A 22,951-nucleotide genomic window follows, 5' to 3' on the forward strand; every position below is an offset into this window, starting at 1 on the left:
AGCACACGCACACGAACACACACAGGCTCTCACACTCACACACCCGCTCACACACACACCTGCACACAGGCTCACACACACACACACACACACACACACGCTCACACACACACACGCTCACACACACACACACTCACACACACACGCACACGCTCGCACACACGCACACACACGCACACACTCACACACACACGCACACACACACACACATGCTCACACACACACACACACACACACACACGCTCACACACACATGCTCACACACACACACACACACACACAGGCTCACACATGCTCACACGCACACACATGCTCACACACGCTCACACACACACACACATGCTCACACACACACAGGCTCACACACGCTCAGACGCTCACACACGCTCGCACACACTCACACGCGTCGTTACATAGGTGGGGACGGGGGATTTACGAGCTTTAGGGAGCCGGACAGCAGACAGGAAGGAGCGGGCAGGGTTCGGGGTGAACCGGAAAGACCGCAGGGTTCTCTCTCACTTCCCGGTCGCAGGCTGGGCCGGTGCTGATGTCACCTCGGTGGCGGCGACTCGAGCCCCGCCCGGGCTGCAGCAGCCACGACGACGACGGGGACCCAGGCTCGGCTCCGGGATGCTCACCGCGGGTTCGGAGAACCAGGTAGCCGGAAGCGGGGTGCAGTGGGCGGGGCGGGAGGCGCCGTCTCCAAGCAACCGGGCTGAAGACACCGGAAGTTTCTCCATCCCCTGCTGGACCCGGGACCCGCGCGCTGCAGACCCGGGTGCGGAGGACACGGCGGGTCCGCGGGGACCTGAGCCCTCGGGATCCGCGGTGTCCGCGCTCGCGGGGCGGCCTGGGAAAGTCAGCAGTCAGCAGCGCAGTGGCGGGAACCGCAGCCCGGCGGCCCTGGAAGCTCCCAGGTCAGAGGAGCTGCGGGGCTGGGACCCGGGAGGGAGGGAGGAGCGGGGGTGCGAGCGGTTTCTCTGCTGCTCATCAGGAAGCCGGATCCGAGATTCTGCTGTGCGTGTTTTTCCGTCGTTGTAAGGTTGAGATCTTATTTTGTTTGTCGTGATTTTCTCTGTTACCTTCCGGTTGGTAGAGCGTCTAGAGTTTGCAAACGGGTTCTCTTTAATACTGTAAAATTTACAAATTCAACCATACTTCCTTTAATATATATATTTAAGGATTTATTTACTTATTATATATACAATGTTCTCTCTGCAGGCCGGAAGAGGGCACCAGATCTCACTACAGATGGTTGTGAGCCACCATGTGGTTGCTGGGAAATGAACCCAGGACCTCTGGAAGAGCAGTCGGTGCTCTTAACCTCTGAGCCACCTCTTCAGTCCCCTCGACCGTACTTTCTTAACTCTCCTAGTCCACTGTTTTTCTATTCACGAGAGTAGTCTTTGGCTGGAGGAATAGGCACCCCCGAGAGCTTTTTAGAGATTAGTGACACGGGTAACCTCTGTAGATTTGGTTGAATCAGAATCGCAGTTGTGGTTGTAAATATTAACATTCACTGAGCAAAGCTTTACTCCCTATTAATTTTCTATCCGAGATGTGTGCACTTTGATGTAAACACAGAATTAAAACAAAACAAAACAAAACAAAACGTGTCTTTGTATGCTTAGTTGTTGCTTTTACACCTTAGGTCTGAATGAAAACCGACATGAGTGCTCCAAAGTTATGGTTGAGAAGGTTTATTGCAGGTTTGAGGGAGAAAATAGCCAGAGGCATCTGGAAGGGTCCAGAATGACCTGGTCTGTGAAAGAGGAGAGAGAGGGAGAGGGAGAAAGGAGAAGTCAGGAGAGGGTTGGAGGGCACGGAATAAACCTGAAGCCTAGAGGCCAAGACAGCGCCTAGCAAAAAAAAAAAAAAAAAAAAGTCAGCTTTGATATATAAATGGCACCTCAGTCATTTGTCAAGAATGTTTTGGACCTAACAAGGCCCAGACAAGTGGGGTGGGTGGTGGTGGAGCACGCCTTTAATCCTAGCACTTCGGAGGCAGAGGTAGAGGTGTCCCTGTGAGTTCGAGGCCAGCCTGATCTACAGAGAGAATTCCAAGACAGGCTCCAAAGCTACACAGAGAAACCCTGTCTTGAGAAACTAAAGAAGAAAAGAAAAACGGGGGGGGGGGGGGGATGGGAGAAGGGAGAAAGAAAAAAAAAACAACAACACAGGTCCTGGTAAGCCCAGAATAATTGCTCTGAGAAGATGTTATTACTTCTAATTTTATAGACAGAAAACTAGTTATAGATTAAAACAAAATTAGAGAGTCCCTTTTGAGTAATTATCATTATATAACTATATCAGAAAAATGTCTCCGTGGTTCCAGAAATTGCCAACTTGTATGTGGCCAAACAATTGTTTTTTATGTCAGGGTTTGGTGACATTCAGTGCTGTGACTTTGGACTTCTTGTAGGAGCAGTGGGAATTGGCTATACTCTGCTGTCAGGGTTTTTGTTTTGTTTTGTTTTTTGTTTTTTGTTTTTTCCTTCAAAGATCTCTTACAGAAGTGCAATAGTCCACATTCTGAGAGTCAGAATAATTTCGTTGCAGTCTTTCTTTCCCTGTCTATAATCCCTCAGGGTTCCTAGACAGAGGGCTCTGCATGTGTGTGGGCTGTGTGAACGGAGATTCATATGCCATGGTGAAATCTCCAGAGAGAAAGAGACATTTTTGTGATAGTTTCTCTTTTTATGTTTATCCTTTTGGCAGGTGTTACCATCTTTTGCTTTTTTGCTTCGGGTGTGTTCCGAAGAATCTCCAACTCAATACTCCAACCTCAAAGCCTGCTTTAATGTTTAACTGGGCTGGGACTACAAAAAGACCATTTTCACTATCTGTATGTAGAGAACAGCAAAAACAAAGATATGGGAGGATTTATGAAATTTTTCCTGTTGGAAATGTGATATACTAGTAGACCAATTTATTGTTTTTCTTGGGACCTTTTTTTCTGGATGATTTCTCCTTTTTCTTCAGATGTCTCATTCGTCCAGTGCTGATGTCAGTCTTTGTAAGCAATTAGTGAAGGCTTCCTTTGGGCCCTGTATAACTTCAGTAAATGATTCAGTTTTCTTTCCTACTTCTCCAATTCTTTCCCGAGCATTCAAAGCTGCTGTGCAGCACAAAGCCAGGGCATGACCATTATATAGTTTGCTGTTCTATGGTTCCTTAATTTCCTTCTCCAAGAAGTTGATGTTGGGAGTTTTCCATACCTTTAGCTTTATGCTGTATAGTCTTAGCCTCTCCTCTGAACCAGGTACTCTATTGGTATTGTGAGGCAGGCTCTAAAATAGCATTAACCAAGTCTCTCTAGTCTTTAGGGATAATCCTATTACAAACTGACCACGAGTTTAACATCTGCTTCACAAATGGTGAATGCATGCTGTACGAGACTATCGCTTCCTTGAATCTCCTTAAATCTAACGTTGGCACCGGAGTGAGTGCATCGGAGTCATGTAGAAAGCAAAGCCTTCACAGTCTAGGGTGGATAAGTCCTGTAGCGTTTGGAGCCCAGGTGCTTCTAGAGTTTGGGTTGCAGCTGAAGACTTTTAGAGAGACTACAGCAGGAAAATCCCAAACTCAGAGGCTTGGGGGAAAAAAGAAAAGAAAGCCTAACCTGCGGGCAGTGACTCTTGGGGTAGCCCTGCTTGCAGCTCCAGACTGGGCCGGTGGCTGCAAAGCCACAGGCAAGGAGCTTTCTCATTAATTCATACCCCAAAAGTTGGGTGTCAGATGTAACATAAATAATAAACACCCCCCGAGACAGATACTGGGGTTTAGGCTGAAGATCAGAAAAGCAAAGCAGCCAGCCACTAGAGAGTTTTTTACCTCTAGTAAGGCTGGGGCGATCCTGTGCTCAGCATGACTGGAGACTGAAAACACTGCACTCCTGTCTCCAACCAGCTTATATTCTCTGTGGCGCTGGGATTATAGGCACACAACACCCAAACCCAGCTTCTATGGCTAACTAGTGTGGCTGCCTGGCCTGTATGACCGGCTGTATGACCGGCTGGTGTGGCTAGCTGTGCACTCTGATCTTCAGGCAAGCTTTATTTGTTAGATCATAAACAAAATATCACCACAAACGGCTCCTTGAGATGCAGCTATATGCATTTTTCTGATTTCTTACCAGTTAGGGGATGGCCCAGCCGGTGGTGGGTGGTGCCATCCATGGGCTGCTGGTCCTGGGTTCTTTTAGAAGGTGGGTTGAGTAAGTAAGCCGTGGGCAGCGCCCCCTCCCCCAGAACCTTTGTATCAGCTCTCTCTTCTTTGAGTTTCTGTCCCGACTTCCTTCAGGGATGAAGAGCAAAGCTGAAGTGTAAGCCTAATAAAAATTTGGTCATGCTGTTTCACCACAGCAGTACAAATGCTAACCAAGACACTGTCTTCCCCATGTCACCCCTGCCAATCCTCCATTACTAACTATTTTCTCTATTTCTAACTTTATTGAGAACTTTTGTTCCCATCCCAAGGTCCTCTGGTTACGTTCGTGGATGATAACCACATGTGCACTGAAAAACGAAATATGTTCTCTGTACACTGACAAAAACATCCAGGAAATTGATTTCTCGTTAGACACCCAATCATTGTGATTTTTCACTGCTGTTGCTTTTATTAACTGAGATCACGGTTGCCATTTTCATGATGGGAAATGAAATTCTCGAGGAATTCTCTCCATTTTCTTTACCCATGTGTCTGTCTCCTCATGGGCACATAGGATGTTCTTACTCTTCAACTCTGGCGAATAGTTCACCATCAGTCCTCCGTGTGGTTGTTGTTTGTGGGGGAAAGAATTTAGCACCTCTGACTAAGGATCCAGTTTTCTGGTATTGGGTAGTAATACAGGTTAACGGTTTGGTTTTTGAAAGTTCCAGGATGAATTTCATCTTTTGCCCCAGTTGACATTCCCACTGGGGATTAATGTGGGTACCATTTTTCTCACCTGCATTCATTAAAATCCATTTAAACTTTGCTCTTTGGGGGGCCTGCCACCCAGTTCCCAAATAACCTGGACTTAGTTTGGCTCCTTTCTTGCCAGCTTTTCTTAAATTATCCCATCTATGTTTTGCCTCTGGCCTTTTAGCTTCTCTATTCTGTATTTCTTTCTTTCCTTCTTACACCATGGCTGTCCCATGGAGTCCTCCTCTCCTGCCCTCTCTCTCTCTCTCTCTCTCTCTCTCTCTCTCTCTCTCTCTCTCATTTATTCTCTCTGCCTACCAGCCCCGACTGTTTCTCTCTTCTGCCTAGCTATCAGCCATTCAGCTCTTTATTATACCAATCAGGTGTTTTATCAAGTCAAAGTAGCACAGCTTCACAGAGTTAAAGAACTGTAGCTAAAAGAATGTAACACATCTTTACATCATCAAACAAACATTCCACAGCATAAACAAATGTAGCACACCTTAAAATAATATTCCACAACAGCAGGCCCTCACTATGTAGTGCGAGCTGGCACACAGCTTACTATATATTTGAGTCTGGAGACTCAAATGGAGTTACAGATGTACCTGCCTCTGGCGAGGTGGGATTTATTCCCAACCATACCACGGTCCTCTATTTTTTTTCTCTCTTTTTATTATTATTAATTCAAGTTAGGGAACAGGCTTGTTTCACATATACTTCCCCTCTCCCTCTCCCTCCCCTCACCCCCATTCCTTCTCCCCCACCTCCAACCTACCCCCCACCCCATCCACCCACCACTCCCCAGGCAGGGTAGGGCCCCCAACCGGGGCTCCACCAAGTCCACCAAATCTTCCTGTGCTGGGCCTAGGCCCCTCCCCATGTGTTCAGAGACAGAGTGCATCCCTTCACGTGGGATGGGCTCTCGAAGTCCCCCACATACACCAGGGCAAAACGCCAGTCCACCTCCGGAGGCCCCCAGGAGTGCAGGGGCCTCCCCATTGGCATCCATGATCAGGGGGCTGGATTAGTCCATTACTGGCCTCCCAAAGAGACCACGGTCCTCTATTAGTTGTCTTACTATTAGCCATTTAACCAGAGTGAGGCGTGCTAAGTGTAGTTTTGCATTTGTACTTTCATAACCAAGAATGATGAGCACTGGCTGGGCATTGGTGGCGCATGCCTTTAATCCCAACACTTGGGACGCAGAGGTAGGTGGATGTCTGTGAGTTCGAGGCCAGCCTGGTCTCCAGAGCGAGTGCCAGGATAGGCTCCAAAGCTACATAGAGAAACCCTGTCTCGAAAAACCAAAAATAAAAAAAAAGAATGATGCGCACTTTCCAAACATGTTTTCGCTGGTTAGAGGTTGTTCAGTAGTTAAGACCACTTGTTGCTCTTGCCGAGGACAGGATCTGCTCACTTGCACATGATGGCTGGAGGTTGTCTGTTACTCTGTGTCCGGAGGATCAGACTCTCTTTTCTCTCCCCTTTTGGCCTGGTCACTCACATGGTACACATCCATCACATGCAGGTCTAACATGCATACAAATGAAATAAAGAGTCTTTAAAAAGTGAAAGTGTTTATATGTATATAAAGTGAAAGTGTTTATATGTATATAAAGTGAAAGTGTTTATATGTATATAAAGTGAAAGTGTTTATATGTATATAAAGTGAAAGTGTTTATATGTATATAAAGTGAAAGTGTTTATATATGTATATAAAGCGAAAGTGTTTATATGTGTATATGGTTTGACTTTGTGTGTGTGTCTTTGTGATGTGATATGTATCCTGTGATACTCCCAGGAATACTCTTTTAGGGTTAATTTTGATAATTTTTTTGTATCTATGTGACTGTTTCCATACCTACTTTTGTGGAAAATGTCAGTACTTTGCAGGTAGGGATTGTGTAGGATTTTTGGTTGCTGTTATTAATATAACCATTTCAACCATGCTATTTATCAGAGTGCTTGTAAGTTCCTTTCCTTACGTGCTATTGTTTTTTTTTCTTTTGTGCACATCTTTAATCCCAGCCCTTGGGAGGCAGAGGCAGGCGGATCTCTGTGAGTTCCAGGCCAGCCTGGTCTACAAGAGCTAGTTCCAGGACAGTCTCCAAAGCCACAGAGAAATCCTGTCTCAAAACACCGGGAAAAAAAAAGTGCTTGGTAAAATTACTAGTAGTATTTTTCTGCTCTCCAGTTAGAAATAGTGGTTTGCTATTTTTGTGTGTTAGACATGGTCTGCTACTTCCCTAGTTCTCATCTGTTCATCTGTTCCCCACATAAAGTGCCTTGTTCAACGTTTTATCTTGGGTAACTTGTCTCTGGTTTTTCTCTGTGTGGTTTCCCTCCAGTTATAATTTGCAGTGCTGCTTGACTGGATGACCTGTGTTATTTTATAACTTTCTTCCAATGCACTTCTTTCTTGGAGAATTTTAAGAGCCAGTATTTCTAGGTGCAATGATAAGGTTCACAGTTACTTTCTTTTCCACTCCAAATACATCCTTCCAGGCTCTCCTGTCTATAGAAAGGCTGACAATACGGCCGGTATCATTTGGAGTTTGGGGTTTTCCTATGTACTTTTCCATTTTGTGTAACACAGTTGCATTTATTTAAACATTTCAGTTTTGTCACCTTGATGTGAAATGTCAAGAAGAGTTCCAATCTTCGTTCATGAGACAAAAACTCAGAGAAGAGCAACAGGAAAAATGCCTGCTTCTCGGATAAATGCTCTCCAGGCAAGTTCATATCCCCTTTTCCTTGAAATTATTTTTTGTTACTAAAACCATTCAAACCTTAAAATTTTGCCTCTGGTAATGTTGGCTAAAGTGTGTACTGCCTGTGTTTTTGTTTTTTCTTTTCCTTTTTCTTCTGTGAAAATGACGATTAAACCTTTAAAGCTTGTCACATACATACACAGCCAGATTCCAATTTATCTTCCACTAGTTATGACTATGGACTGTGTATTTTTCATGGAGTAAAGACTTGTAACACTGAAATAGACTTTGTTGTCAGTGATGATGAAAATTAAACAACTTCATATATATATATATATATATATATATATATATATATATTTAATTTTACATCCTACCCACAGTTCCCCACAACCTCCCTCCCAGCCCATAGCCATCCACTCCTCTGTAGGGTAAGGCCTCCTACAGGGAGTCAATAAAGCCTGGCACATTAAGTTAAGGTAGGACCAAGCCGCTCCCCCTGCTTTAAGGCTGAGCTTGGAATCCCGCCATAGGAAATGGGCTCCAAAAAGCTAGCTCATATACGAGCAAGGATCCTGGTTCCACTGCCAGGGGCCCCTCAGAACAACCAAGCTGTACAATTGTCTCCCAAATGCAGAGGGCCCAGTTTGGTCCCATGGAGGCTCCACAGCTGTCGGTCTAGAGTTCCTGAGTTTTCATGAGCGTGGTTCAGCTGTCTCTGTAGATTTCCCTGTCCTGATGTTGACCTCGCTTGCTCATATATTCCCTCCTCCCTTTCTTCAACTGGATTTTTGGAGCTTGGCCTGGTTGTGGTTGTGGATCTCTGCATCTTGCTCCATCAGTTACTGGATGAAGGTTCTATGATGACATTTGGGGTATCTACCAATCTGATTACAGGAAATGGCCAGTTCAGGCATTCTCTCTACCATTGCTAGGAGTCTTAGCTGGGGTCCTCCTTGTGGATTCCTGGGAATTTCCCTACCACCAGGCTTCTCCCTCACCCCTCATGGCTCCTTCTATTAAGATGTCTCTTTCATTGCTCTCCTGCTCCCTCCCTCAACGTGACCACCCCGTTCCCTCATGTTCTCTTCCTCCAGTCCCTCTCCTCCACCATACCCTCTCACCCCCAGTTTACCCAGGGTCTTCTTTATTACCTAGCTTCTCTGGAGCTGTGGACTGTAGTCTAGTTATCCTTTGCTAGAGTGAGTACACACCATGTTTGTCTTTCTGAGTCTGGGTTACCTAGCTCAGGATTTTCTTTTTTCCCCTAGATCTGTCCATTTGCCTGCAAATTTCATGATGTCATTGTTTCTTACAGCTGAGTGATACTCCACTGTGTAAATATACCACATTTTCCTTATCCATTCTTTGGTTGGGGGGCATCTGGGTTGTTTCCAGGTACTGGCTATTACAAATAATGCTACTATGAACACTGTTGAGCAAGTGTCCTTGTGGTTTGATTGAACATCCTTTGGGCATATGCCAAAGAGTGTTATCACTGGGTCTTGAGGTAGATTGATTACCAGTTTTCTGAGAAACCGTCCTACTGCTTTCCAAAGTGGCTGTTTAAAGTTTGCATTCCGACCAGCATTCCATGACTTGACATCCTCTTGGACATAAGCTGTTCTCAATATTCTTGATTGTAACCTTTCTGATAGATGTAAGGTGGTATCTCAGAGTCATTTTGGTTTGCATTTCCCTGATGATTAAGGATGTTGAGTGATTCCTTAAATGTCTATGGGTCATTTGTGATTCTTCTGATGGGAATTCTCTGTTTAGCTATCTACCCTATGTTTAAATTGGGTAAGTTTATATCTTGATGTATAGTTTCTTGAGTTCTTTATATATCTTGGCGATCAGCCTTCTGTCAGATGTGGGGTTGGTGAATATTGTTTCCCATTCTGTAGGTTGTTGTTCTGTCTTATTGGCCATGTCGTTTGCCTTGCAGAAGCTTTTCAGTTTCAGGAGGTTCCATTTATTGATTGCTGCTCTCAGTGTCTGTGCTATTAGTGTTATAATTAGGAAGTAGCCTCCTATGCCAGTATGTTCAAGGCTACTTCTTACTTTCTCCTCAGTCAGGTTAGGTGTAACTATATTTATGTTAAGGCTTTTGATCCACTTGGACTTCAGTTTTGTGCATAGCGATAGATATGGTTCTATTTAAAATCTCCTACATGCTGACATCCAGTTATGCCAGCACTATATGTTGAAAATGCTTCTATTTCCTTAGGGATTATAGGTCTCTTTAAATTATTTATGTGGTTTTGGTTTAATTTTGGTATGTGGTATATACCCAGAAAATTGTCCATTTCTTTTAAATTTTCCAATTTTGTTGAAGTACAAGTTTTTAAGTATGACCTGAAGATTCTCTGGATTTCCTCAGTGTCTGTTGTTATATGCTCCTTTTCATTTCTGCCTTTGGTTAATTAGGATAAGGGTTTGTCTATCTTGTTGAATTTCCTGAAGAAACAACTCTTTGTTTCTATTTTATTGTTTTCAGACCTCACTTTGATTATTTCCTGGCATCCACTCCTCCTGGGTGAGTGAGTTTGTTTTTGTTCTAGAGCTATTAGGTGTTTTGTAAATTTGTTAGTGTGAAATTTCTCCAACTTCTCTATGTTGGCATTTAGTGAAATGAACGTTCCTCTTAGTACTGCTTTTATAGTGTCTCATAAGTTTGGGTATGTTGTACATTCATTTTCTTTGAATTCTAGTTAGTCTTTAATTTCTTTATTTCTTCCTTCACCCAGTAGTGATTCAGTTAAGCATTATTCAATTTCCATGGGTTTGTAGGCTTTCTGGAACTTGTGGTGTTGTTGAATTCTAACTTTAAGCCACGGTGATAAAATAAGATGTAAGGAGTTATTCCAAAATTTTTGTATCTGTTGAGGTTTGCTGTGTTGAATGTGGGGTTTAAATGAGTCCACCAGACCCAATACGAATGATAATTAGGTATTTGTTAGGGAAGCACTCACACAGATAAGAGTAAATAACGACTTCTGTCTTCCTGCTCCAGAAGATACAGTCTCTGCCCTTCTGCTGCTGAAACCCAAAAGAGAGAAAGCCAGTCCCTCCTCTACCTTATAAGGGGTCACATCTGAACCTGAAACCATGCCCAAAGGCTGTGGCCACCACCACAAGTTCATTGGCAAAGCAAGATGCCACTACACTTTGTGCCATAGTAAATGGTCAGTTTTAGAGGTCCCATGAGATGCTGAGAAGAAGCTGTATTTTGTGTTTGGGTGTAATGTGCTATAGATGTCCAGTAAACCCATTTGCGTCATAACATCTGTTACCTTCTCTATTTCTCTGTTAAGTTTCTGTCTGGCAGAACTGTCCATTGGTAGGATGGGTTATTGAAGTCTCCCACTATTAGTGTGTGTGGTTTGATGTGCTATTTAAACTTTAGTAATGTTTGTTTTACAAATGTTAGTGCTCTTGTATTTGGGGCATGGATTTTTGGAACTCAAATTTTATGTTGATGGATTTTTCCTGTCATGAGTATTAAATATCCTTCATCACTTTTGATTACCTTAAATTTGAAGTCTCCACCAGCTTTCTTCTTAGGTACATTGGATTGGAAAGTTTTCCCAACCCTAAATTTACTCTGAGGCAATGTCTGTCTTTGAAGTTGAGGTTTGTTTCTTGAATGCAACAGAAGCATGGTTCCTATTTTCACATGTATTCTGTTAGCCTGGGTCTTTTTATAGGCAAATTGATATTAAGGGTTTAATTACCAGTGATTGTTAATTCTTGTTTTTGTTGATAGTGTAGGTGTATGTTTCCCTTCTTTGTGATTTGCTTGTGTGGGATTACCTATTGCCTGTGTTTTCGTGGGTGTAGCTAATTACCTCAAGTTGGAATATTCCTTCTAGTTCTTTGATTAGGGCTGGATTTGTTGCTAGGTATTGTTTAAATCTGGTTTTGTTATAGAATTTCCTCTATAGTGATTGATAGTTTTGCTGGGTATAGTAGTCTGGGTTGGCATCCATGGTCTCCTAGTGCCTGCATAACAACTGTCCAGGACCTTCTGCCTCTCAGAGTCTTCATTGAGAAGTTGGATGTTATTCTGTTTATTTTGTGTTTTGATTATTATGTGGTGAGAAGACTTTTCTTTTTTTTCCCCCTGGTCTACCAGTCTATTCTGTGTTCTGTAAACTTCTTGTATCTTCATAGGCATTTTGTCTTTAAGTTGGGAAAGTTTTCTTCTATGATGGTGTTGAATACATTTTGTGTGCCTTTGAGGTGGTACTCTTTTCATTCTATCCCTATTATTCTTATATTTGGTCTTTTCATGGTGTTCCACATTTCCGGGAAGTTTTGTGTTATGACTTTGTTGGTTTTCTGAAATTGTTATTATCTTCCTGGGTTGTGTCAACTTTTAGAAAGATTTAGATAGTATTAGTGCTGTCTAACGGTGATTTTTCATGGTTATCAAATTATTCTCATGAAATAACAGAATTTGATTGTATGTGTCAATTGGAACATTGGATAAATGCACTGTTATACACCTGACTGTTTAAAGAAGAAAAACACTGTCTTTTGATTTATCCATGAATTCTTCAGTCCGTATTCTGCCTCCTTGTTCCAGAAAGGGTGCAGCATTGTACCTAGACATCAGGATCTCAACTGAACATCTTAGAGTAGAGTCAGGTGAGGATCGGCTGCAGACAGGATTGATCCAGTGTCCATACTGGAGTAAGGCTGGCAGTTGTAGCATTTGATAGCAGAGTTTTACTCACCATAATTTTACCATCTGAGCTATGACACTGGGATCCTGTTTTATAATGGAGTTCTTAAACATACATTCCTGAATCTCGTCCTCAAATGTGTACCTGACGTTTCCTAAAACTTTGCTGATTGTAAGACTATTATGTCATACTGTTTAGAAATCTTTTATTAAAGTTAAATTTTACTGTCATATTAGGTGTGTGAGTATATTTGCCTGAATGGATGTTTGTGTGCTCCGAATCCTGTGTATAGAGTTCAAAAGAGACCATTGGATCCCATGGAACGAGGGTGACAATCTGTTGTGTAGTGCCATGAGGGTGCTAGGAACTGAACTGCATTTTAAAAGACATTACAGAGCCTGGACTGGGAAGAAAACTTAAAAATGTAGTAATTGTGACAAATTCTTTATCTGCTGCTCAGGTCTTAGAACACATCAGAAAATTAATGGAGGAGAGTGATCTTATGAATGTAAGCAATGTAGTAATTACTTCTATGCTTTGTCTCTGGAAAAGCAGACAGTGCTTATCTTTTGACTTATCTCTGCAGCCCCTCTAGAAAACTTCTTTCCTTGAATAATTTCCATGCCATGTCTGTACCATAAAAGTGTCTGTAATTCCTTAGGTCTTTTTTATGTAGAAATGCATTTTGTTCAGTAGCACATGATAAATAGTTAATTTTCCATTACAGGATCTGTTAATATTCAAGGACGTGGCTGTGGACCTCTCACAAGAAGAGTGGGAATGTCTGGACTGTGCTCAGAAAGAATTGTACATGGATGTGATGCTGGAGAATTACACCAATCTAGTCTTTGTTGGTAAGAATCATCTTCTTTTAGAATTCCTGATTCACCCTTAGTAGGCATCTGCTCTATAGGCCTGTAACAGTGGCCACACCCCTTTGGGTGTGGTTTCATTGGGTGTGGACGGCAGCGGAAAGAGACCAGCTTCTGGTGTGGCTTTCCTTGTTGCGCTTTTTCTGGTAGGTCAGAGGATCCGGTAGAAAGAGCAGGGAAATGATCCAGCAGTTCTTTGTATTTTTCTGTGTAATTGTTCCACAATAAACAACCATTTATCATTTATCTTGGGTCTAGTGATATCATTTCATCCTCACCTTCAATGCTTTGTATTTACCTGCTTTGTGCATGTAAACTCTGTACTGGCTAGACACTCCCAGAAATAAGAAAAGTTCTGGTTTTGAATGTAACATTTTTATTGTCCTTCCTTTATATTTTTTTATTTTCTCTGGAAGAATAACCAAGGCTATATTCTTGATATCTCCAGCGCTCCTACCTAGTTTTGAAAGAAAACTTCAAATTGAAAAATTGAATATTCCCAACATTTTGCTGTACAAATAATTGGAATGTTTTGATTTTCTGTTGGATTAAACTTTACCTATTTTTTTATTTTCAAATTCGAGAAGATATCAAATAGAGATAGAGCTTTTAGTAGTATGTTGTTATTTTGTTTATTCACTCAGTGTTTTAGACGTGGTCTCTGTGTTTAGTCCTGGAACAGCTTGATTTTAATCCTATCAGTAGGGAGGCTGAAGCAAGATGATATTATAAATTCCATGCCAGCCTGGGTTATGTGATGAGTTCCAAGCTGACTGTGACTACACAGTATGATTCTCAAGAACATAAATAAGAAAATAGAAACATTCTTTATATACCCTTCAGAGTGAACCTTTCATTATTGTTCTTGCTCTATCATGTATTGCCCTAACTTCTGCAAAGTACACAGTTTAGTTAAGAAGGAGAAAGGTATCATTAGTCCCTGTGGTTTGATATAGATCAAATTGAGGGTTCTGCTCCTGTAACTCTTACCCATACTCCTGTTAGTAAACCCAATAAAAATTGTTGACACACCAACTTGCACTCTGATGTAATCATTGCTTTGGTCTGCCATGGGTTCTCTGAGATGAGTAGACAGGTGTGTCTTGTTCCCTCAGGAAACTTACACAACACATCCAATTCATGAATGTGAAACAGAGAAGACCTCTGCTGTCTCCACTCTACCTGAAAATTTCTGGTTTACATGTCTTAATTAAACTTAAGAAAACATCAGTTATTGAATGTTTTACTCATGCATTATTCCTTATTATCTCCGATTGTTCTAATTTTCCAGAGAACCATTTCATGTGTGATAAATATGAAAAGGTCTCCGATCAAGACATGAAGAATGTCCTCTATGAACTTGTGAATATCCAAGAGAAGTCTTATAAGTGTAATGTGTTTGGCCAAGTTATTCACGAATCCTCCCAGTGTGTTCTTTACAACACAAGTGATACTGCAGAAAATTGTAACCAGGACAGATTTGCTAACCACAGAAATGCCTATACTGAATCATTAAATGTAAATAGACATAAAAGTGGGAAGAAGAGAGAAGAACCTTGCAAATATAAAGATGGTATAAACAGTTTAAATTTGAGTTCCATCATTAGTCAACATGGAAAAATCCACACAGCAAAGAAAAAGCACAAAAATACAGAGTGTGATAAATCTTTTAAATCTAAACATCAAAATAAGCTAAAAGAAACCAATAGTGGGAGGGAATGTCATCAATGCAGGAAATGTGGGAAATGCTTCAGTTTGGTCTCAAGCCTAAGTAGACATAAGAGATCTCATACAGAGACACCCTACAAATGTACTGAATGTGACAAATCCTTTACCCTTGGCTCATCTTTTAAAATACATCAGAGAATACACACAGGAGAGAAACCTTACAAATGCAGTGAATGTGACAAATCATTTATGAATACCAAATATCTTAAAATACATCAGAGAATCCACACAGGCAAAAAACCCTACAAATGTAGCGACTGTGACAAATCCTTTACCCAGAAATGCCATCTTAGAAGTCATCAGAAAATTCATACAGGTGAGAAACCTTACAAATGTTGTGAATGTGACAGATCCTTTGCCGACAAAGGCCATCTTAGACGACATCAGAGAATACACACAGGTACAAAATCTTACAAGTAGAGTAAATGTGACAGATCCTTTATCATTTCCTCACCTCTTAGAAAACATCAGAGAATTCATACAGGAATGAAGCTGTACAAATGTACTGAATGTGACAGATCCTTTAGCAGTGGCTCAGCTCTTAGAAAACGTCAGGGAATACAGACATGAGAGAAACCTTGAAATGCAGTAAATGTGAGAAATCCTGTTCTGTTAACTAATCTCTTAGAAAACATCAGAGAATCCTTTCAGGATTAGGGAATGTGAGATAATCATTTGTTCAGAATGCCAGCCTTAGAATACATCAAGGAAATACACAAAGGAAACCTTACACATGTAATGGATGAGAAGTCTTCACCTGCCGCTCAGGAATGAGAAAGCAGCTGAAAAATTCATACTGGGGAGAAAAGTTTCCAGAGAATATAATACGGCCTATGTTTTAACCAAGCTCTGTTCTTGATAGTTGAGGCTCCACACTAGAGAATCATTATGAACATGAAGAACTTGTAGAAAGTCTTTAGTTTTCAGATCTTAGAAAATAAATCAAGAGTTTATGCTGATGGAAATTCTGAAAATGTGGCTATGTACAAAAATATTTATTGCAACTTTTTATTTGTTCAACTTCAAATTCTTCATAATGAAGACAAAATGGAGAGACCTGAGGAATATGCTGTTGTGTAACATTTCCTGGAGACTGAAATGATGCACAGAATAGAGGCTGATTAAAGCAGGAAATACATGACTCAAAACAGCTTCAAGAAAGCCCTGAAACAAACAAGATTACATGTGCTTAACTCAAATGAAGAAACTCAGACAAATTATGATGCTTACAAGGGGATTTGAGCCACCAAGACTGAATGCACTTTAATCTGTATATATGCATACAGGTACAGTGTGCTCCAGGTGTGCATTTTTGCCTAAGTTGTGCCATGTGCTTGTTTCAAGTTTTGTGAAATCAACTATGTTTGAGTCTCTTGTTCTCCAGTGAGCAAATGCCTCTCCATATTTCTGTAAGCAATTTCATTAAAGCTCATTGATTCAGAAAGTTGGACTTGATTCTGTTTTCAGTTTCCAATTGGGGTGAGTAGATGTATGTGTATGTTACATTTCTCCAGGAAGAATATTTTATAAAACATGTTGAAACCATTCATTTTCCTTCCAAATTTTACACAGAAAATTGATTATAGAGGAGCAGTTTTCAACCTGGGGTTTGTGACCCCTTTGTGATTAAACATCCTTTTCACTGGGGTTGCCTGTGATATAGGAAAACACATATTTCAATGGTCTTGGTCACTGAGACACGAATCCTTCTATCTAGCTCCAGGTAGGTCTGCCCACATGCAGATCCACCCACATAGGAGTACTTGGAACTGTTTCAAAGGGTTACAGCTTTAGGAAAGTTGGAACTATTGTATTAGAGAGAAGGCATTCGAGTCAACAAAACTAGAGAAGCTTGTGTTCAATCCTCTAGGCTTAATTTCACAGTAGTACTTGGCTAAAGTATAAAGACTCCACACATAGAATATAGGGGCTATCGAAGCCTCAGAAAGCTGGCTGCTCCCTTCCTTGCATCCCAGGAGGATCGAGCTCTGAAAAAGGAGAAATGAAAATACAACTACAAAACTGTCAAGGACAGACATCCAAACTGGGTTGTGTCCCTGAATAGTACTGAACTCATGCTAATAATTCAATCAAACTCCATTGACCTTCAGAACAATGCTACCAGCGGCAAACACTATAGACCATTGTGAAGTCCTTTTCTCCTGTTGTGCCCACCTTATCACCCTGCTCTACAAGCCCTCAGAAATAAATTGAATTTCAATTCCTTTTTAAAAATCCTTTACACACTACTAATATTGTAGAAATACCATGAAGTTCATATGAAAGAGAACTCAGTAAGGGGATTTGCTAAGGACTCACTTCAGTTTAACTTCCTGTGTAAGTCCATCCATAGAAATATAATGAAATGGGACCGGAGAGATGGCTCGATGGTTAAGAGCACTGACTGCTCTTCCAGACGACCCAGCTTTGATCTAGCAACCACATGGCAGCCCACGGCTGTCCATAATTCCTGCTCCAGGGGAATCCAATACCCTCATAAAGGCATTCACTCATGCAGGAAAAACACCAGTGTACATAAAATAAAACAATTGATAAAAGATGAAGCTAAAGCTTTAATGAGAACATCTGAGAGCAAGACACAATGTACATGTGGTAGAAATTCTGTACCTGGGCTTTTTTTTTTTTTTGGTTGGGAGACTTTTAATGACTGCTTCTATTTCATTAGGGCTTTTTGGTTTATTTAAGTTGCTTATCTGTTCTTGATTTAATTTTGGTAAGTGAAATCTATCTAGAAAATTAAATTAAAAATATTTCCTCATAGAAGTGATTCATTATTACTTAGCATCATTCCTCAATCTTCTGGAAGCATCTTGACTAGGTTATTGACACACAGAGGAAGTAGTAACCTATGTGTTTCTTCTGTATTTTTCAATAATATGTAAAGGACTAACCAAGTCTAAGATTTTCCCATGGTATCTGTGTTTTATTGTGTGTTTGACCTCATAATCATATAGCCATTAAAACTGAGTTTGAGATCTGGCTTTCCTCCTTGGTTCCTTTTATCCTTTACTGTGTTAATCTGTGTTCTATTTCTTCCTAGTTCCTTTAGGAGTTTATCTCTAGATCTTGTTGAACTTTCCATTATGACATTTATATTTCTTCTAAGATTTTCATATCATGGAGCCTCTTTTTATTATGTGCTTTCTTTCTTTTAGTATTCTGGGTGATTAATTACTGGTAGTATTTTTCCCTCCAGATTGAAATAGCAGTTTGCTGTATTTTTGTGTTGGACATGGTTGTGACTACTCAGCTCTCCTCTATTTATCTATTCTTTATATAGAATGTCTTTCTCCTGTGTTCTTGTTGATAATTTCTCTGAGTTTTCTATGTATATTTTGTCTCTAATTATGATCTGACCTGTATTGTTTCATAACTTTATTCATATGAACCTCCTTCTCCATGAACTTTAAGAGCCTATGTTTCTGGGTGCAATGTTAATGTTCATAGTTATGTTTGTTCATCACTTAAAACATAATTTTTTTATGGGCAGAACTTATTCATTTATTATACATAGCCATAAAATACCTAAAAATAGCTTGATGTGTATGAACATTTGCTCATTTTCTTTTTATGTCAAGTAGACGGAATTAAACAAATAATATCATATCAAACTCCATGCATTACACAAAATATATTGATGTCTTTTTACTACAGAAGATGGATTTGTGTCCTTATATATTGTGGGAACATGTCTTTATGGGACTTTAGTCAGATCCAGCCAAGTTGCTTGGTTCATACTTGAGAGGGAGAGTGTGGATTGAGAAGGGGCAGGTAAAGACACTAAGAAAGAGACAGAAACAAAGGATAGAGTCAAGAGAGCAAGCCAGCAAATACTGAATGCTCCAAGTTTATTCTTCAACATTCTTAAGTGCCCAAGCTAAAAGTGGGACATGACAGAAGACCTCTATTATCATGTATAAGGAGCAAACAAACTTTCTTCCCTTAATCCTCCAAGCATTGGAAACCACACCTGTTATCCAGCCTTGAGGGTCAAGAGTAAATACACCTCAGCTCAAGTCTGTTGTTATTTAGATAAAATGTCTGCTACGAAGACCACAACATCCAAACTAGACTGTGTCTATGCATGCCTCTGACTAATTTTTAGTTCCCATGATTTAGTCATTCAGCAATGAACATTAGAACACTGTTGCCCACTGTATCCTGTGTCTTACCTTAGAAATTCCACTTTACAAGACTCTCCAAATGATTGAATTTCAACCCCTTTTGTTAATCCTTTAAACAATGTTAATTTTGTAGACATACCAGAAGATTCATAATAAAATAAAACTCAGGAAAATATTTTATGTGTGAGTCCATCCATATAAATTCCAGGAAACCATTAAACTTTAAAGAGATAACCTAGGAACAAGAGAATGTGTGCAGTACCCATTTACAGCTTAGAAATCTTCAAGAGGAATTGAAGATCACTTTGAAGTACTGAGAAAAATTGGGGATGTACTTAGTCCATCTCCAGAGCACTATATTAGAATACTGGTACTAAAAATAGTGAATATTTTAGACTTTGGCTAAGTGGTGTGCTGTAATGAAGGAAACCACATCATTATATAAATCCAGGGATTTCAATGCAAGAGGATAGTCATATTCAACTGATAGAAAAATATTGTTTACAGGTATTTTGGTGTTTTAGTATTGGAGTTTGTGGAAAAATGAACTCAAATGGTTGGTACAATCAAGCAAATGTTCCATAGCTATAATTCAGGAATTCGGCAATTCTTGAGTTCCCACTTGCTCAGGTCACCTCTTTCTGTGGTCTTGACCCCATTGCTCATCACTCCTCCCTCTATACAACTGGATTCCAGGAGTTTGACTCTGCTTAGTGGTGAATCTTTGCTTCTGCTTCCATCAGCTACTGGATTAAGGCTCTATGATGCATAAACTGTCATTGATGTTTTTTATTTTAGCCATTCTGAAAGGAGTAAGATGGTATCTCAGAGTTGTTTTGATTTGCATTTCCATGATGGCTAAGGATGTTGAACACTTTAGATGTCTTTCAGCCATTTTAGATTCCTCTATTGAGAATTGTCTATTTAGTTCTGTACCCCAGCTTTTAATTGGATTGTTTAGTGTTTTGGAGAATAGCTTCTTGAGTTCTTTGTATATTTTGGAGATCAGCCCTCTGTCAGATGTGGAGTTGGTGAATATCTTTTCCCAGTCTGTGGGCTGTTGTTTTGTCTTACTGACTATGTCCTTTGCCTTACAGAAGATTCTCAGTTTCAGGAGTCCCATTTATTAATTGTTGATCTCAGTGTCTGTGCTACTGGTGTTATGTTCAGGAAGCGGTCTCCTGTACCGATTAATTCAAGAGTATTTCCCACTTTATCTTTTAGTAGGTTCAGTGTGGCTGGGTTTATGTTGAGGTCTTTGATCCATTTTGACTTAAGTTTTGTACAGGGCAAAAGGCTTGGGTCTATCTGTAGTCTTCTATATGTTTGCATCCAGTTATGCCAGCACCATTTGTTGAAGATGTTCTCTTTGTTCCAGCGTATATATTTGGATGGTTTGTCAAAACTCAGGTGTTCGTAGGTGTGTGGGTTAATATCAGGGTTTTCAACTCTATTCCATTGGTCTCTCTGTCCATTTTTGTGCCAATACCAAGCTGTTTTCAGGACTATAGCTCTGTAATAGAGCTTGAAGTCAGGGATGGTGATGCCTCCAGAAGTTCCTCTATTATACAGGGTTGTTTTGGCTATCCTGGGTCTTTTGTTTCTCCATATAAAGTTGAGAATTGTTCTTTCAAGATCTGTGAAGAATTGTTTTGGGATTTTGATGGAGATTGTATTGAATCTGTAGATTGCCTTTGGCAAGATTGCCGTTTTTACTATGTTGATCTTACCTATCCAAGAGCATGGGAGATCTTTCCATTTTCTGGTATCTTCTTTAATTTCTTTCTTTCTTTTTTTTAGTTTTCAAATGTCCACTTTATTCCACATGACACCTAACCAGATTATCATTCACATTTGAGGAACAGATGCCCATGAGATAAACTAGAGAAATATAGTTCAATTTTACACCGTGTCAGGCACCCACAAGTGTACGACAATGCAGAAATATGGGTGTGATCACCACTACATTTTACAGAAAAAGAAATAGCAATAACTTTCAAAAAGTAGTAGATTCACCTGTTCCATAAAATACAGGTATGCAACTGTTACAAAGCAGTAACAAATGTTTTATAAAATGTTTTATTTCATGCTACTCTGCTGTTACATAGGGCATAACATTTTCACAAGGCTTTTTTGGGACTACAGTCAATGATTTGCAAACAGAATATAGTGGGGTCCCTCTCTCTAAAGAACAATCAATGGACAAACTGGACACCCTCTCACATGTGCACGAATCTGCATGGAAAAGTACTGATTTAGACCTGGACTTGTGTACTTTATTTCCCCTTTCTAGTGTAACAAGAAAGGACATGCATTTTAATTTGCCCAAAGCAATGCTTGTTTTCTTTCTTTTTTCTTTCTTTCTTTCTTTCTTTCTTTCTTTCTTTCTTTCTTTCTTTTTTTTGCAATGCTTGTTTTCTGGCAGCAACATGCTACTTCTGTTACAAGGTAAAGTGAATACCAGAGCTACAAAGGCAGGAGGTGTAAGTGAATTTTTATTGGGAAGGAAGTTGTCAACTCAAACAGCAGCAGATGAAGAATGCATAAAGTAAATTCTCTGTTGTCACAGACAGACGTAACCTCCAGAATATGTGACATAGGACACATTTTGATCTGTGACCCCAAGACTAGATGCATTAAGAGCTCTCCCATTTAATCTAACACTTCTGGATTACTACTAAAAAGGAATATGCAGTACGGGTATGGAAAAGTTGCTTCTGAAAGGAGGGTCAGAGAGGGAATGTAGAAATCAGGAAGTTACTATTACAATTATTTTAAAGTGTAATGTACTACATTTCCATATCGTCACAGTAATACAAAACACAGCCACTTGAAGAACTGCTTCAGATTACTTAAATACCAAATGCACTATCAGTCCTCTACACAAATGTCTGGAAGTTACTCGTGTTTATATGAAATGAAGCCATTGATGCTTTTCTACAGCAGTAACTGCACACCAGGAAGGCTGAGACAACACAAATCAACGGATGGAGTTTCCCAAAGCCGCAGTGTGAAAAGACTATAAACAGTTGATCCCATACACATGGATGGACTTCCTTGCTAGAGGAAATCCAAGCGGAATAAGGAATGGAGATGTAAAAAGGTTTTCTTGAGGGGACGGAGGACGGCACCCTGGCCACCTTTAGTTTTCGCCCCTCCCCCCATCACGTTCTTCTCCTGCACTGTCTGATGTCCATAATGTTGTCTCTAAGCAACTGCATGATGAGGATGCTGTCTTTATAGGAATCTTCATTCAGTGTATCAAGCTCTGCGATGGCCTCATCAAAAGTCGTTTTGGCCAGTGTGCAGGCAAGCTCGGGATTATTAAGGATCTCATAGTAAAATACAGAAAAGTTAAGAGCCAGCCTCAGGCGGATTGGATGTGTAGGCTGCATCTCTTTCTTGCTTATATTAAATGCCTCTTGGTAGGCTCCTTGGGAATTATCTATTGTTTGTTTTCGATCGTCGCCACATGTTACTTCAGCAAGATAGCCCAAATAATCTCCCTTCATCTTCAGATAGAAGACCTTACTCTTTGGATTAGTTGCATTGGCTATTAAATACTTATCCAATAATTCCAGGACCGTGGTGCAGATGGACCTCAGCTTGGACTCCACTTTCTCCCGATAGTCTTTGATCAGCTGCAACTCCTGTCGGAGGTGTTGGTCTTCTGCTGGATGCTCGAGATGACCCTCCAGGCAGACCTGCAGCCCCCAACCATGTTCTTGTAGGCCACTTGGAGGAGCAGGTTGGGCTCCTCGTTGTTCTTGCAGGTGGCCATGTCGTCATAGCGCTCGGCCTGCTCACCAGCTTGGCCTTCTGGATCAGCTCGGTCTTCTCCATGGCGAAGGGAGGGCGAGCTCCAAGCCGGGAGTCCTCCGCAGCAGGGATCTGAG

General features: G+C 40.7%; 1 protein-coding gene and 1 pseudogene across 1 annotated transcript; one reads left to right on the top strand and one right to left on the bottom strand.

Moving 5' to 3' along the window:
* The first annotated feature begins 576 nt into the window (after window positions 1-576).
* On the top strand, window positions 577-16,358 carry LOC100760433 (zinc finger protein 54). Its single transcript, XM_027433934.2, has 4 exons — window positions 577-657; window positions 7,528-7,640; window positions 13,038-13,164; window positions 14,474-16,358. The coding sequence occupies exons 2-4, from the start codon at window positions 7,548-7,550 to the stop codon at window positions 15,328-15,330; spliced, it is 1,077 nt and encodes a 358-aa protein (XP_027289735.2). The 5' UTR covers window positions 577-657; window positions 7,528-7,547; the 3' UTR covers window positions 15,331-16,358.
* A 5,839-nt stretch (window positions 16,359-22,197) lies between these two features.
* LOC103162087 lies at window positions 22,198-22,898 on the bottom strand (annotated as a pseudogene).
* Between the last annotated feature and the right edge of the window lie 53 nt (window positions 22,899-22,951).

Source organism: Cricetulus griseus, chromosome 9 (genome assembly GCF_003668045.3).
Source record: "Cricetulus griseus strain 17A/GY chromosome 9, alternate assembly CriGri-PICRH-1.0, whole genome shotgun sequence".
Classification (NCBI taxonomy): domain Eukaryota; kingdom Metazoa; phylum Chordata; class Mammalia; order Rodentia; family Cricetidae; genus Cricetulus; species Cricetulus griseus.